The 17,988-nt window shown below is 40.9% G+C and overlaps 2 protein-coding genes across 2 annotated transcripts in view; one reads left to right on the top strand and one right to left on the bottom strand.

Annotated features, from left to right (window-relative positions):
* Positions 1-17,988, top strand: part of ubac2 (UBA domain containing 2) — a 153,360-nt gene that overhangs the window by 11,502 nt on the left and 123,870 nt on the right. Inside the window, exons 3-4 of the mRNA XM_078402235.1 lie at positions 1,452-1,571; positions 3,424-3,530. Of these exons, the coding sequence (XP_078258361.1) occupies positions 1,452-1,571; positions 3,424-3,530 (227 nt within the window). The remainder of the gene's footprint in view (positions 1-1,451; positions 1,572-3,423; positions 3,531-17,988) is intronic.
* On the bottom strand, positions 797-9,793 carry gpr18 (G protein-coupled receptor 18). The gene is made up of 3 exons (XM_078402236.1): positions 9,712-9,793; positions 8,118-8,237; positions 797-7,079 (listed from the first exon to the last, which is right to left on the bottom strand). The coding sequence occupies exon 3, from the start codon at positions 7,045-7,047 to the stop codon at positions 6,067-6,069; it is 981 nt and encodes a 326-aa protein (XP_078258362.1). The 5' UTR covers positions 7,048-7,079; positions 8,118-8,237; positions 9,712-9,793; the 3' UTR covers positions 797-6,066.

Here is a 17,988-nt window from a genome sequence, read left to right as displayed (position 1 = left end):
GAATACTGTGTGCAGTTTTGGACTCCAAATTTGAGGAAGGATATTCTTGCTATTGAGGGCGTGCAGCGTAGATTTACTAGGTTAATTCCCGGAATGGCGGGACTGTCATATGTTGAAAGACTGGAGCGACTAGGCTTGTATACACTGTAATTTAGAAGGATGAGAGGGGTTCTTATTGAAACATATAAGATCATTAAGGGATTGGACACGCGAGAGGCAGAAAAAATGTTCCGGATGTTGGGGGAGTCCAGAACTAGAGGCCACCGTTTAAGAGTAAGGGGTAGGCCATTTAGAATGAAGATGAGGAAAAACTTTTTCACCCAGAGAGTTGTGAATATGTGGAATTCTCTGCCTCAGAAGGAAGTGGAGGCCAATTCTCTGGATGCTTTCGAGAGAGAGTTAGATAGAGCTCTTAAAGATAGTGGCGTCGAGGGATATTGGGAGAAGGCAGGAATGGGGTACTGATTGTGGATGATCAGCCATGATCACAGTGAATGGTGGTGCTGGCTCGAAGGGCCAAATGGCCTCCTCCTGCACTCATTGTCTATTGCATCACTGTGGACAATCTCTTGCACTACCATGGACTGCAATTTTTTTCTTCTAATTGCATTTTTGCACTAATGTCTTGTTTTTTGCTCAAACTTATTCTTTTCACTGCCTTGCAGAAATTATGTTAAATTTCTGTATAATTAATGTATAACATGTTTGTGTGCTGACTGAGTCTATGTGCAAGCAATATTTTCATTCACCTGCATCTCACTGTTTTTGTGCATATATGAATGAATGAATGAATGAATGAATGAATGAATGAATAAGTTTATTGGCCAAGTATGCATATACAAGGAATGTACCGGTGCTCCGCTCACAAATGACAACACAAACATACAGTTAACCATTAAATATATGACAATCTGGTATATGACAATAAATTTGACTTCATTTGATTATAATAGTTTACACAAAGAATATAATTGAAAAACTTCCAAAAAATACAATGATGGGAAAATTACTCATTGATTATAAAATTCAGAAAATATTATCAGGTGAAAAAGAAATTAATTTGAACTGGATGAACAAATTATAAAACAAGATAAAGTTGGATATTTGGCAGGTAGTAATAGACCAGCTGATCTTGTCAAACCATGCTTACTATGGCTGGAGCATTGCGAATTATGCTTTCATCCCTTCCCTCTAGTACTCTCCTCTCCCTCCATCAGCCTTCCCATTCTTCCTACCTTTCCTTCTCTCTCTTCCTAGCATCCTTTTCTTATTCCCTCCAACTCCTTCCTTTTTAATCCTCCTTCCTCTTTCCTGCATTCCTCCTGTCCTGTCCCTTTCTGTTCATTTCTCTTTCTTTCCCCTTCTCTGCAGGAGCTTTTGTGGAGTGATTGCTTTCACATGAAATATCCTTGAAATGTAATTTTCAATCTCTGATTTATGATCTCTTTCAGATATGGAGATTGATCGCTGCTCGGATTGTTTATCTCGACCTCAAGGACGCATTCTGTAGTTGTCTTCTTATCTACAATTTTAGAATTCTTGAAAGAAGATATGGTAGCCGGAAATTTGCAGTACGTTTCATTTTTCCCTATTATATTTTTTATCTACAGTATAAACTGAAAAAGCTTATTGAGCCGAACACAGTGCTAGAGTAATTCAGCAGGTCAGGCAGCATCCCTGGAGGGAATGGATAGATAATGTTTTGAGTAAAGACTCTTCTTCAGATTGGAGAGCTCTCCTGACCTGAAACTTCACCTATTTATTCCCACTACAGATGCTGCCTGACACATTCAGATACCCCAGCACTTAGTGTTTTACTCAAGATTCATTATCTGCAGTTCCTTGTGTCTCCAAGCTTATTTCTTAGCTGGCTCTGAAATCTCCACTGCTTCTCATTGAAGTGTGATATCTTTGCATGTACTTGAGAAAGAAAAGAAGGCATCAATTTAATATCTCATCAATAGATTCACCTCTCACAGTGTAGCACCTTGTCTCTGTTACTTTTTAATGCCAGCCGAGATTGAGAAAGTGACACTAACCCCTGCAAGATTGTTTTCCCCCCAAGTTTAACATCATCATGACTTGTACATGTAAAACCATCCCTTCATTCTGTCTGGATCTAAATCCAAAAACACAGTCCCAAGCAACAATTAGAGTACCTTCACCACACAGACTGCAGTGGCTAAAGGAAGTGGCTCACCATTAAATATTTATCAACATGTAGGGATGGGTAATACATGTGGAAGCTAAAAATATGTTTGAGCTTAAGTGTTAGCTTCTTTTAGCTTATCTCCGTATTAACGTCTTTAAAATAGTAAGTGCCAAACATTAAGATTTTAATTTCTCACACTGTATCTATTTCAACAGTGTTAAGAACTACATATCGAATAACGTGTGAAAAATGCTGAAATTACAAAGGTCAGGCCAGAAGTCAGAGTTATAGACTAATGGAACATCTAGTGTGATGTATGATCTATTGGGAAGTATGGACCAATCAGACAGATCAGAGTTGGAAATACACCCGAGATGAGAGGAACTGCCTATGTGGTATATGAAGATATTCTGTGGTTGCCTTCTTATCTACAATTTTAGAAATTTTGAAAGAAGTTATGGCAGCCAAAAATTTACAGTATATTTCATTTTACACCTGTTATATTTGTATCTACAGTACAAACTGAAAAAGCTTATTGAGCCAAACACAGTGCGAGAGTAACTCAGCGAGTCAGGCAGCATCTCTGGAGGGAATAGATAGATGATGTTCAACCAACCAGAAAAAGCCCCATTTATTCCCATTCTTTGCCTTTTGCTAGTCAGCCAATCTTTCATGCTCTATGACTTTAACATCGGGCCTGACCTTTGTAATACCAGAAAAAAAATGCTCGCAGGGAATAGTTTCCTTGCAATTGCCACCTTTTATATGTTTGGGAGGTACTTTTGAAGAACTCGTAACCTGTTGAAGTAGATTCATAGAATCACATAGTATGGCAACAGGCCTCCAGTCACTGACCATTAGCCATCTATTAAACACCCAGCCTATGCTAATTTTATTTTATTCTTTGCACATCACCACTTATCCTCCAAGATTTCATTGCTCACCTGCACAATAGGGGCAATTTACAGTGGGCAGTTATTATGTCTTTGGAATGTGGGGATAAAAGCAGAGTAACTGGAGAAAACCCATGTAGTTACACGGAGAGCATGCAAACTTCTCACACACAAGAGTGAACCTGGGTAATTGGAGTTGGGAGGCAGTGGCTTTACTAACTGCATGACTGTGCCACCCCATTGATTCGTCGATAATGAGTTTGGAAGGAGATAGGCTAACGTATTAGAGGCTGTAATTCTGTAATTAATTATATATATTAAACATTAAACAACCTTAAATAGGGTTTGGTTACATGGAAAGTTATTTATTCTCTTTAGTCCTTCCTTCTGGGTTCCTGGGTGCTGTCTGCATTTACGGACTTGCTGCTAGTGGAAGCCCTGCAATATACACTTGACATGTCTGTGACCATCTTGCCGTCTGGTTTGTAAGTTAATATTCATTTCTTGTTTTATTTTGGTCTAGACAAATGGACCGTTGAACTTTTAATCATATCGGTTATATTATATATTGACTAAAAGAATGAGGAAGCATTGCATTTTTGGGGATGTTATGTTTTTGCATAAGATGTGAAAGAAAGGAAGTCTTGTCTTGTAAGCTTTTTTTCATAACGTCAATGTCTATAAAGTCTAATCACTATAATGCAGTAAATGAGGCAACTGATTTGTACTTAGAAAGATTCCACAAAGCTACAAACCTTAAAATCTTTGGGATGCGGGAAGACACTGGAGCATCTAATGGAAACTCAAGGAATCGGAGGGAGTGCGTGCAAACTTCACATTAACAGCATTAGAAATCAGAATCAAAGTTGGGTTGCTGGAGCTGAGAAGCAGCATTGTTTAATTAATAATTTGGTAATTAAGGGGCCTTTCAGAAAGAATGATCATAGTCTGGTAGTGAGCATGCAATGGCTAACATTTAAAGAATTAATACACAATTTACAACAAATGTACATATCTGAAAAGCCCAATAAGAAACTGTCTAGCAGTGGGTTGTTCGCAAGAGAAGTTAAAAATATATTGGATCAAAGGAAATGCTTTACAGCATTGTTTTAAAAACAGTAAACCTGATGCTTTGGAAAAATTCAGAATTCACCAAAATATTGACATGGCAAGGAAAGCAGAATACACAAATTATCCTGTGTGAAACATAAAAACTTCTAAAGATATGTTAATGCAGAAGATTAGGAAAACGTTAACGTGGTTTCCTAATCTGGAGAATAACAGCTCCAGAGTGAATGAGAAATTGACAAAAATTACAAAATAGTATTAGAAAAAAAATAGTGGGACTGAAAATCCATTTAGCTACAAAACCTGATAACCTGTAGACCAAGGTTTTGAGAGCGGTGGATGTTGAGATAGTGGATGGATTTTGGTCATCTTACACAAGTCCATAGATCCTCAAACAGTGTCCACACATTAATTGGTACAAATGTAAACCCACTATGTCAGAAAGAAGGAGGAGAGAAAACTGAGCACTATAGATCAGTTAACCTGATATAAGCAGGAAAAATGCTCAAATCTATTTATTAGTTGTAACTCGGCACTCAGAAGTCAGCATGAATTTTTGAAAGGGGACTCTTGTTTAACAAATGGGCACAGTGGTAGAGTTGCTGCCTTACAGCGAATGCAGCGCTGGAGACTCAGGTTCGATCCTGACTACGGGCGCCGTCTGTATGGAGTTTGTACGTTCTCCCCGTGACCTGCGTGGATTTTCTCCGAGATCTTTGGTTCCTCCCACACTCCAAAGACGTACAGGTATGTAGGTTAATTGGCTGGGCAAATGTAATTTTTTTTTTTTAATTGTCCCTAGTGTGTGTAGGATAGTGTTAATGTGCGGGGATCGCTGGGCGGCGTGGACCCGGTGGGCTGAAGGGCCTGTTTCCGCGCTGTATCTCTAAAAAAAATCTAAAATAGAAAGTGCTGCCAACCAGTAGGTCAGAGAGCATTTATGGAAAGTGAAACAAAATTAACGTTTCAGATTGACTATCCATCTGATGGAGGTCGTTATGAGCAGAATAACATGGGGAAAATCAGTTCATGTGGTGTTAGTAAATTAATTATCCCTAGAACTTGTCAATGGGTTTAAATTGCTGCTTTCTTTATATTGTTTTTTCAAAGTTAAACATTATTGGATGGAAGTGGTTGTAAGTCAAATGACCAATTGAGTTTGCTGTGCTGTTCAATAAGATTATGGCTGATGTTGTATTTAGTCCACTTTCCTGTACTCTCCAATTTTCCCAGTGTCTAAAGGTCTATGGATCTCTGTCCAAAATGCACTCAATAACTGAGTATTTGTGGTGGAGAGTCCTAAATTCTACACAATGCCTTACTCCAACAAGACATATATCATATTTACTCAAGATAGGAACAGTACAGAATAGTCATAGTTATACAGAATGTAATCAGGCACTTTGGCCCAACCTATCCATGCTGACCAGCTGTCTATCTGAGTTAATTCCATTTGCCTGCATTTGACCCACACCTCTCTAAACCTTTCCTATTCGCATATCTGTCCAAATGTCTTCTAAACATCGTAATTGTACCCACATCTATTACTACTTCTGACAGTTCGCTCTACATACCCAAAATCCTCTCATATGTTCGGCTTTTTCATCTTTTGATGTGATGATCTAGTAATAGGATGGCTAAGTTGTTAAATTACAAAGGGGTGTGATTTCACGACTAAATATTCAAGGATAAGCATTTATTAAAGAATCAATTTGAGAGCAGTTTCATCATAGAGATATAGAATTATATTCACATGGCTTTCTGATCAACATTTTTCCTTCCATTAACAACATTATAAACAAATAAACTGACCATTCTGGTGCAATGACATTTCATTTACTGCATTTACACACAAAATGAAAGGCATCCTTCTTCAAAGGTACTCCAGTTTGTAAAGTACTCGGAGGAACTGAAACAAGATAAAACTCAGTTACTTGGTTCTTATTTCATAATTTACATGTTGCTCATGTTGACGTTGCTCAGTGAATGGAAACTTCCATGTCTGAAGCTTTTCCTTCGTACGCTCCTCAGGTAGTTCCTATAGTAGATGACACTGATGACTCTGGCCTGAAAGTGCTTTGACACTATATAGTACAGGATCATGTCGAGACATGTGCTGAGGTTCATCAAGAAGGTTGTAAAGGCAGCCCAGGCGTTGAAATTACTACGGCCAGATTGTAATAGTAAGAAAATGAAACATATGTGATATGGAACAAAACAGACAAGCACCTGAACGATGAGGGTCATGATTATTTTAATTGATTTTTCCTTCGTTTTTGGCTTCAGTTTGGAAGTTTTTCCTTTTATAAGGCTGTTGATGATAATGCAGTAGCATCCTATCATAATGAAGAGAGGCAGAAGAAAAAATAATATCACTCGGACGAAGTTCAGACTGTTGACTTCCTTCAAGTGAATAATGTCGAGCATTTTGAAACAGGTTGTAAAATTAGAAACCCTGTCAGGATCGTTCTTGGAAAACATGAAGGGAAGAACAGACACAATTGTCATTACCCAGATTCCCACACAGCTGGCAATAGCTTTGCCGGTGTTACGAAGCTCCTTGCTGTGTTTGGGTTGCACCACTGCCGTGTAGCGGTCAACGCTGATGAAAGCCAAAAGCCACAGGGCAATGCTTGGGTAAAATATAGTGATGGTGGCAGCGATGCGGCAGAAGATATCACCAAAGGGCCAGTAATTCTTCCCATAATAAATCAGGTGGAAAGGCAGCAGCATTATAAACATGAGGTCCAACAGAGCGACATTTGTCATGTATATATTCACAGATGTGCCTTTCTTAGTGGTGCAGCTGAAGACCCAAATTGCAGTGGCATTTACAACCAGCCCAATTGTGAAAATGATAACGTAGAAGGTAATTGCACCAATTCTGAACTCGAGAGGCTGATGCTCAAACATGCTGCTGTTTTGTGATTGCATTTTTTAAATCCTGTTTGAAGATTTTCATATACCTGCATCAAAAATATTTGAACAATAAAATTAACTTTTCATAAATAGGCTTTGTGATTTTTTTTTCAAAAGTTCATTGACTGTCATTGGTATTGATATGGTTTATTTTTGTCACATGTACTGAAGTACAGTGAAAAGCTTTTGTTTACGTGCTATCCAGTCAAATCAAATCATACTATATATTACAATAAGCCGTATGTAAGTGCAACAGGTAGTGCAAAGAGAAAAATACCAGAGTGCAGAATTGAGTTTTACAGCTTTATAGCATTACAGTTACAGAGGAAAAAGTCCAGAGTTCACAATGAGGTAGGTTGGAAGATTGAGACTTCATCTTGGCTTATGGGAGCACTGTTCAATAGTCAACAGGGAAAAAGCTGTTCCTGCATCTGGTAATTCCAGCAGTTATTAATCATCCCTAATTGCCTTTGAGGTGGCAATGGTGAGCTGCCATCTAGAGCTGTTGATATCTATGTGCAGTGATATGCTCCCAGATTATTTTTGCTTATGCTTGATTTCTAAACAGTGACAGTGAAGGCACAGCAGTACATTATAAGGAGGGTATGGTATGTGACTTGCCCTTGTCTTACCAAGTACTCAATGTTGTGGGTTTGTGAGATACTGTTGAATAAGCCCCGAGGAGTTGCTGCAGTGCATTTTGTAAATGGTATGTAATGCAGCATGGTCTTGGTGCATATCTTGTAGCCAATAGTGTAAGAAAATAACTGCAGATGCTGGTACAAATCGAAGGTATTTATTCACAAAATGCTGGAGTAACTCAGCAGGTCAGGCAGCATCTCAGGAGAGAAGGAATGGGTGACGTTTCAGGTTGAGACCCTTCTTCAGACTATTGTAGCCAATAGGATCAATTTGCAGACTCCATTTTGAAGGTGTCTGCAACAATAGAACTGTTGTTCTGACCAAAACTGTAGAAGTCTCCAATCAGCAGTGGGCTAATTCTCCACCAAATTGCAGGACCTCTCCTATAAAGTGAGGGATTGGCACTGTAGTAAAATCGTAATCAAAAAGTAATAATTACTTACAGCAAAGCAGTCTTCCAGGTGTAATTGACAGGATAACAGAATAATTATTTCATCCTCTCCATTCCAGCTGGGAGTTTCTGGTTTCACTGCATGTGATTCTTTTCACAGATGAGACTTGTACTGTGGACAGAGATGTGAAAATTCAGCCTGATTTAAAGTTCTGTATGCGGTCACGTATGCGTGAACACATGGACAGGAGCTTCAGTTTGTTTCCATTTTAGGCTTCAAATTGCATATCCACAAAATCTATTGGCGTGATTGTTTGCAAAATTTTCCAACAAAAAGCCAACACTGCTGAAATAATCCCTGCAGAGTTCACTATCAAGTTTACTATGTCGATTCGGCAAATTTACATTTAGCTTTAGTTGAGCATAAATGAACAGAACAAGGCAAAAACATATAGATATAATCATAAATCTGGTCCTATTGAGCTGGATCAGAGGATATTGTTTCTTCATGCAAACAAAATGTCATGTTTTTATGAATGGCAAACACGATCATAAGTAAGCAAGATAGGCTTAGCTAGAGTTTTGAATTCTCTGCAACTTTGCTTGCATTTATTCAATGAGTTTTCAAACTCACTGACTTCTAGTTTGCTTCTATGCAGCAATAGTGTTAGTTCGGCTATAGAGGAACGAAGGCATTGGAAAATGGCACTTTTTAGCTTTTTTTATGGTTAATGTCTAATTCTAATTCTGTAAATGTTTTACGGAATATATTAAATCGAATCTGAGTGATGCATGATCGTAGGATCAGGCGACTCGGTACGAAAAGCAAACCCTTGTGCATATGTTGACTTTAAGAGAGACCTATTATAATTGAAGTCACTGGAGCAACTGTTAAAATGAAAGTTGGGAGCAGAGACCAACCTGCACATTTAACAATTATAGTGAGGTGGTTTGTACAAATTGGTATATCTGGGAAGAAAGACTAAAGATATTTACATTGCTTACAACACACCCTGTATTTCTTTTAAGATGTCCAGTTGAACTTTACAGCTGCTTAAATGCTTTTAAACTGGTGTTACTGTTGTAATGGAGAAACTATGGGTGTTAATTTGCATATAATAAACTTCCAAAAGAATCACTCGGGTCTCCCCATTGCATCCTGCACTTCAGAATAGTGCCTTGGAATCTTTTGTGTCCATCTGAGAGTAGATTGTGCCTTGTTTTAACATCTCATCTGAAACTATGGCATGTCCAACAGTGAGTGCCCCAATTCTTTCTGTGCGGTGTTGGAAGATTGTCTGGATTGTTGTGTTTAAAGTTGGACTTAAACCCATAGTTATTTTACTCAAAAGGCGAGCAAGACACCTACATCGTGTAAAACGCGAAAGTTTGATTGAAATTAGGACTTCAATGCAGAACAACAATATCATTATGTAATTCAAGAGGAAAGAAATTAACCTGAAGACTTGAGGTCCTTAGCCTAAGCTACAAGACAAATTTAAAGAATCATGAAAAATGTACAACTCTGAAGATCCATTGTTAAAACCACTGACTTTTCTAAGTGCCATTTTCTGTTCTCCAAGATCTTAAGGTTAAGTTTAAACATAGGATTTAGCAATGTAACAATATTTTCGACATATTCTTACCTTAAGCAGCCAACAAAATGTAAATGTCAGATTGAACAAGTTCTGGAACGTAAAGGAAATGTGTTCCTCTTTTGCTTGTGGCTGTTTCAACAGTGTTCTAAAATAGCAGTGAGCTGCTTGCAGATTTATAGGGGCGGAAGTGATAGCTCCACTGGTTAAACTTAGCACCAGTGCTGTTGGGAACTGTGACCAACTTTCGAGATTGATTGCAGAAACTCTGTCTTCCTTCTTCTGTCTGCTGTTGGAAGCCTTTCGCTTGTAAATCCTTCCTTTTTAATTTTTGTATTGAATGTTTACAGTATCAAAGTGATGTTTTTGAGGGAAACTTAGTTCCAGAGAGCTAAGGTGATAATGACCAACCCAGAATGAATCAATGAAATTATAATAACTCAAATATTCATCCACCTTGCAATGGATTTATCAGGGAAATATACTTCTTGCAATCTCCCTTTATGATGAGTAACAGGAAATTAAAAAGAGCACTGTTTAAAAATAGTAGTATTAACTGCAGGTACATGTACAGTTGTTTTTTGGTGGTTTAAAACCATGTCTAGTCAACAGGAAATGTGCATAATAGGAACATATTACATTTAAATTTCCAGATACAAATAAACGTTGACTCTCAAGTGTAGGAAGGAACTACAGATGCTGGTTCATACTGAAGGTACACACGAAGTGCTAGAGTAACTCAGCAGGTCAGGCAGCATCTCTGGAGAAAAAGGATGGGTGACATTTTGGGTTGGAACCCTTCTTCAGACTGAAAATGTAATCTAGATTGTTCAGGGCTTTAGAATTAGTGTGCACAGACAGGGTAATTGTTATGAAACGTCAGCAGCTATTCGTAGGCCAGCTGGTAGATTGGTGAGTCAAGTTTCAATCAAAAGGCGTGAACACAAACATTATAAGCTGGCACATCCAGCACAGTACTGAGGGAGCAGTGCACTTTAAGAAGCGCCATCTACTCCCTCAGGTACCTGGAAAAGATCCCAATGCACTTTTTCGTATGAGCAAGGATAGTCCATTCTAGCTGTTTTGGACAATATTTATCCTTCACTAAACAATATTGAAAGCAGATGGTCGGGTCATTGACATGTTCTGTTTGTGGGGATGCTCTGCTGTACTTTGAGATGTCCTGAGGCTGTCAAAAGTGATGTAGACATTCAAGACCGGCTGCTCTTCCTGATGCAGGTACAAGATGCCTTGATTTGTTGGGTTTTAGGCATAGCCAATATCTATCATTATATATGAAACAAATGTTTTTGAAATGTAAGATGTGAACCTTTTTATTAATTTTATTCATTTGTGGCCCTCCACTAAGGAAACATTCTACATTCAGTTTAAAACTGTAAAACATCATTGAGTGATTTATGTTGGTATTGTATTTAGAATGACTGAAGGTGCAGAGTGTCCCATTCCCTCATTAATATGTGGGAATCATTTTACACTCGAGGCATTTCTTTAGTATTGACTCTTCCCCAGTTCAGTGCTCCCTCATCCTGCTCCAACATTGCAATGTGTCCTTGGTACTGTCCCTTTGATAGTACAGCTAGGTGTCAGTACTATATTCCAACAATGCTCAACAAGGATATTTGTGTCCCTGTTTTTGGAGTGAACCTTGAACCATCTGACTCAAAGACAAGTGTACTTTCAGCAGAGACAAAATGAAAAATGAACACATTCTCTCATTCCCCTCAATGTTCACCCTAAGTCATGTCATAAAGTAAAAATTTTTTTGTAAAAAACCTTTATTGTCACTACACAAAGTACAGCGAAATTAAAGCAGTCCAGATGATGCAATCACACACAGCAGACAGTACAAAGGATAAACCTTTATCCATAACAAGCTAAACCTAATCTACTGAATTAAACAAACTGACCTCTAATACAATATAGACAAAACAATTACAATACGGTCGAGGCAGTGTACAGTGCAATCAAGACAGCAAGTTATTGCAAGTGCCGTTTAAAAAGAATAAAAAATAAAAGAAATAATGTAATTAAATATAAGGTGCGGTCGGTTGTAACATGTAATAAGTTTAGCAAATGTTAACAAGAAAAGTGCAGTAGAATGTAAACTTGTATTAAATTGAGGCTTATGTTTTCTGACAAGTAACTGACAGTGTTCCGATCAGTTCCGTTCCTTCCCTTCAGTTTTATGTGAGTGTCTGGCAGTGTTCAGCTCACGTATGACACTGGGGTAGAAACTGTTCTTGAGTCTATTAGTCCGTGATGTAATGGACCTGAACCGTCTACCAGAGGGCAGCAGTTGGAGCAGCTGATGACCAGGGTGGGAAGGATCCCTCAGGATGTTAGCTGCTCTGCTGAGGCAGCGGAGGGAGTAAAGTTCCTCTAGAGAGGGCAGTGGGCAACCAATGATTTTCTTTGCAGAGTTGATGACCCTCTGAAGGGCTTTCTTGTTTGTCTCTGAGCTGCTGGTGTACCACATAGAAATACAGTACGTCAGCACGCTCTCGATGGTGCAACGGTAGAAAGTCACTAGCAGCTGCTCTTGCAGGTTGTTCTTCCTGAGGATCCTCAGAAAGTAGAGCCGCTGCTGTGCCTTTTTGACTGTCGCTATGGTGTTTGTGGTCCAGGAGAGATCCTCAGCAATATGCGTGCCCAGGAACTTGAAGGCAGGGACCCTTTCCACACAAACCCCGCTGATATGCAGTGGTGTGTAGCCCATATTGTGTCTTCGGAAGTCTATTATGAGTTCTTTTGTCTTGGAAGGATTCAGAGCCAGATTGTTTTCCGCACACCATCCTATCAGTTTTTGGACTTCATCTCTGTAGGCTGTCTCGTCATCTCCTGAGACGAGTCCAACCACAGTCGTGTCATCCGCAAACTTGATGATGGCGTTGGTAGGATGAGTGGGGGTGCAATCATGGGTGTAAAGGGCGTAGAGAAGAGGGCTCAACACGCATCCTTGTGGGCAGCCGGTGCTGATTGTGAGAGTGGAGGATGTGTGAGGGCCTAATCTGACCATCTGGGGCCGATTGGTCAGGAAGTCCTTAATCCAGTTACAGATAGATTGGGAGAGTCCTAAATCAGTTAGTTTAGAAACCAGTCTGTCCGTGATGACCGTGTTAAATGCTGAACTATAATCTATGAAGAGCATCCCCACGTAACTGCCCTGCCGCTCAAGATGGGTCAGTGCGGTGTGTAGGGCAGTAGTAATGGCGTCCTCTGTAGACCTGTTTGATCTGTAAGCGAATTGGTGTGGGTCGATAGTGGCTGAGAGGCTGGCTTTGATGTGCTGCTGGACCAGCTTCTCAAAGCACTTCATAATGACTGGGGTTAGTGCAACAGGACGGTGGTCGTTGAGATCACGGATGACTGGTTTCTTTGGCAGTGGGATTATTGTTGCGGATTTCAGGCAGGATGGGATGATGGCTTTGGACAGGGACAGGTTGAAGATCTTCGTGAAGACCACTGAGAGCTGGTCTGCACATTCTTTCAACACCCTTCCCGTCACTCCATCCGGGCCTGCAGCCTTCCTTGTGTTGACAGTCCTGAGCACACGCCTCACCTCATGCTCCTGTACCGTGAGCATGTGGCTGTTGAAGGCAGGTGTAGATGGTGTAATTAACTTTGCCGCTCTCACCTCAAAGCGGGCAAAGAAGCCATTAAGTTCCTCTGCCATCGAGGCGTTTGCATCAGCGATCTTGTATTTGCTGGTTTTGTAATTTGTGAGGTGCTGGATTCCCTGCCAAAGTCGTCGTGGGTCCTTGTGGGTGAAGTGGTCCTCAATCTCCTTTTTGTGTTTTCCTTTTGCTCTTTTGATGGCTCTCTTAAGGTTGGCTCTAGCCATGCTGTAGAGGGCTTTGTCCTTGGACCTAAAGGCAGCATTACGATCCTTTAAGATAGTTCTGACCTCCTTTGTCATCCAGGGTTTCTGGTTTGAGTGCACCCGGATGCATTTGTCGACTGACAATGTCAACACAGTTCTTAATGTAACAGAGTACTGTTGATGTGTACTTCTCCAAATCCTGGTCCTCAAAAATGTCCCAATTAGTCCTTTCAAAGCAATCCTGAAGCTGCGAGGATGCTCCTTCAGGCCACATTTTAACCATTTTGATGGCAGGGGGGGGGCTTTCCTTCTTAAGGGGTTGTATGCTGGGGTTAGAAGTATGGATAGGTGGTCTGATTGTCCCAAGTGAGGTAGTGATGTTGTCCTGTAGCCACTCTTGATGTTTGAATAGGCTTTGTCCAAAGTATTTTTCCCCCTGGTTGCACATTTAATGTGTTGATGAAATTTCGGGAGAACTGCTTTTAAGTCTGCGTGGTTGAAATCACCGGCTATAATATGGACAGCCTCGGGATAAGTCTTCTGTTGAGAGTTTATGGCGTTTAGTAGGTAGCCTTGAGCTGTGCTAGCATTAGCGTCCGGTGGAATGTAAACAGCTGTAACAGTTATAGCGGTAAACTCCCGAGGAAGGTAAAAGGGCCTGCATTTGACCGTTAGGTATTCCAGATCAGGAGAACAATGGCTGTCTACGATGTTGGTATTAGTACACCAGTCGTTGTGTACGTAGATGCAAACCCCACCGCCCTTGGTCTTACCAGAGTCTTTGTTTCTGTCCCAACGGAACGCTGTGCGGTCTGCTAGCTCCATGGCGGCATCGGGTGTGAGCGCGTTTAACCATGTCTCTGTTATTAGTAGGATACAGCAGTCTTTTATGAAGTTGTTCGTGGAAATCTGTAGATGTAATTCGTCCATTTTGTTGATGATGGATCTGGCGTTAGTAAGAAATACGCTGGGAAGAGATGGTTTATGCGGTTGTTTCTTTAGTCTAGCAAGTAGACCCGACCGGCATCCCCGCTTTTGTTTCCTGTATCTCCTCCTCCTCCTTCGACGTTCGCCAAGGTCGAAAACAATCCACGGAGAGCCCGGTGTTCTGGCAATCTCCTCCGGTATGTTGTGTGATTGCAGAAATTCGCTTGTAATTCCTTGGTTGCTTCGTTGTCCTTTATTTAAAATATTTAAAATATCTGGTCGACTATAGCTGTAGCTGTAATTACAGCTGTAACTGTTATTCGCCCAACAGAACTCAACATTAACAAGTAGACAAAACAAACAAAACAAATAGCACCGAGCTGGAGAGCTTAAAGCCGCTGCATCTGAGCGCGCCGCCATCTTGTCATGTCATAAGTGATCGGAGTAGAATTAGGCCATTTGGCCCATCAAGTCTACTCCACCATTCAATCATGGCTGATCTATCTCTCCCCATTCTCATCATAACCTCTGACACCTGCACTAATCAAGAATCTATCTATTTCTGCCTTAAAAATATCTGTTGACTTGGCCTTCACAGCTAGGTGAAGGAGTAGGCCATTCGGCCCTTCGTGCCAGCACCACCATTCAATGTGATCATGGCTGATCATTCTCAATCAGTACCCCATTCCTGCCTTCTCCCCATATCCCCTGACTCCGCTATCTGTAAGAGCTCTATCTAGCTCCCTCTTGAATGCATTCAGAGAATTGGCCTCCACTGCCTTTTGAGGCAGAGAATTCCACAGATTCACAACTCTCTGACTGAAAAAGTTTTTCCTCATCTCCGTTCTAAATGGCCTACTCCTTATTCTTAAACTGTGGCCCCTGGTTCTGAACTCCCCCAACATTGGGAACATGTTTCCTGCCTCTAACGTGTCCAACCCCTTAATAATCTTATATGTTTCGATAAGAGCCTCTCTCATCCTTCTAAATTCCAGTGTATACAAGCCTAGTCGCTCCAGTCTTTCAACACATGACAGTCCCGCCGTTCCGGGAATTAACCTAGTAAACCTACACTGCACGCTCTCAATAGCAAGAATATCCTTCCTCAAATATGGAGACAAAACCTGCACACAGTATTCCAGGTGCGGTCTCACTGGGGCCCTGTACAACTGCAGAAGGACCTCTTTGCTCCTATACTCAACTCCTCTTGTTATGAAGGCCAACATTCCATTGGCTTTCTTCACTGCCTGCTGTACCTGCATGCTTCCTTTCAGTGACTGATGCACTCGGACACCCAGATCTCGTTGTACGTCCCCTTTTCCTAACTTGACACCATTCAGATAATAATCTGCATTCCTATTCTTACCACCAAAGTGGATAACCTCACACTTATCCACATTGATATGTGGATGTGGTAAAAGCACAGGATGTAAAGCTGTCCTTTAAATTAATTATTTGATTTTCTTTTGTTTGAGGTTAAATGATGCTATCCTAACAAATTAACATATCGTGTAATGGCACTTTCTATACCTTCTCAAAGTCCAACTTCGATAGCCATTAATTCTCTGGGATGGAATGGAGGTATAGCTTACGCACACATCGCACTCTGAGATAACAAAAACGAATCTTCCAAACGCTGTTTCTTGATTAATTGGTCTTTATTAAAGTAGCACAAATCAAAAGAGTAATTCATAACTTTTCGTTCTTATCAACTGTTTTTTCTTCAAACAATACAGTAAAAATCATTACCGTGTGGTCCTTGTGAGTGTGGTTGGCACGAGTGTGGCAGTCATGAGTGTGACTGGTGCGAGCGTGGCAGACTTGAGTGTGGTAAAAAACTGTATTCTCTCCATCCTCCGAGACTAAACTGACCCACAATCTCTGTCGCTACGCTAGCCTCCTCCCATGTAGACACTCCCCATTACTTATGAAATCACACCTACAAGCATGCAAAAAAGACAAAAACTAGAAATATTAAACATAGCCATAATACAATGACAGTAACTAAATTAAGCGTAAATGGCTCCGACACATTGATAGGCTGAAAGGAAACAAATCCATTTTAAATCCACTTGTATTTTACTGATCAAGCGGTGATGTTTTTTGCTCCATTGTTTATTGCTCACTTCTAACTGTACTCGAGAAAGTACTCGAGGATCTGGTGTAAGGCATTTCCACAATCCTCTACAGGACTTAGACCAGCATTGTTGATGGACTATTGTCCAGTGGCCTTGACATCCACCATCATGAAATGTTTTGGGATGCTAGTTATGGAACGCATTAACTCCAGTCTACCTAGCGGCCTTGATCCACTGCAGTTCGCCTACCGCCACAACAGATCCACGGACGATGCCATCGCCCTAGTCCGACACTCATCCTTAGAACACCTGGATAAAAGAGACACCGACGCCAGACTCCAATTCATAAACTACAGCTCTGCCTTTAATACCGTTATACCATCCAAGCTTATCACTAAACTCGTGGGACTTGGTGTCAACACCCATCTCTGCGACTGGATCCTCAACTTCCTGACCAACAGACCCCAAACAGTGAGGATGGGGGACAAATCATCCTCTACGACAATCCTCTACACGGGGACTCCCCAAGGATGTGATCTCAGCCCCCTTTTTTACTCCTTGTACACCCATGACTGTGCAGCCATGTACAAATCTAATTCAATTTTCAAATTCACAGACGACACCACCATTGTGGGCCGGAAATCAAATAACGATGAGATGGAGTATAGGAAGAAGATCGAGAACCTCGTGTCCTGGTGTCAAGATAACAACCTTTCTCTTAAAGTTGTTGATTGACTTCAGGAAGCGTAGCGGTACACATACCCCAGTTTGCATTGACGGTGCCGAAGTAGAGATGGTTGAAAACTTCAATTTCCTAGGAGTCAATATCGCCAACAACTTCTCCTGGACCACCCATATTGAAGCAACGACCAAGAAAGCACACCAATGCCTCTACTTCCTTAGAAGGCTTAGGAAGTTCGGCACGTCCCCTTCAACTCTCACCAACTTCTACAGATGCGCAATAGAAAGCATTTTATCGGGATGCATCACAGTTTGGTTTGGGAACAGCTCCATCCAAGATCGCAAGAAATTGTGGACGCAGCCCAGACTATCGCACAAACCAACTATTGACTCCATTTATACCTCGCGCTGCCTCGGCAAGGCCAGCAGCATAATGAGGACGGGTCGCACTCAGGCCACTCCCTCTTCTCTTCTCCCCTGTCCCATCAGGCAAAAGGTATAGAAGTGTGGAAACGCACACCTCCAGATTCAGGGATACTTTCTTCCCAGCTGTTATCAGGCAACTGAATCATCCTACCACAACCAGAGAGCAGAGCTGAACTACTATCTACCTGTTTGATGACCCTCAGACTATTCTTGATCAGACTTTGCAGTCTTTACCTTGCACTAAATGTTATTCCCTTATCGTGTATCCATGCACTGTAAATGGCTCGATTGTAATCATGTATTGTCTTTCTGCTGACTGGATAGTACACGTGAAAAAGCTTTTCACTGTACCTTGGTACACATGACAATAAACTG

The sequence above is a fragment of the Rhinoraja longicauda genome, chromosome 7, assembly GCF_053455715.1.
Source record: "Rhinoraja longicauda isolate Sanriku21f chromosome 7, sRhiLon1.1, whole genome shotgun sequence".
Classification (NCBI taxonomy): Eukaryota; Metazoa; Chordata; class Chondrichthyes; order Rajiformes; family Arhynchobatidae; genus Rhinoraja; species Rhinoraja longicauda.
This window is presented reverse-complemented; position numbering and strand designations above follow the sequence as displayed.

What these genes read in the sequence shown, in the direction of transcription:
- gpr18 (XM_078402236.1), bottom strand. Translation starts at nt 7,047, where the DNA reads ATGCAATCACAAAACAGCAGCATGTTTGAGCATCAGCCTCTCGAGTTC.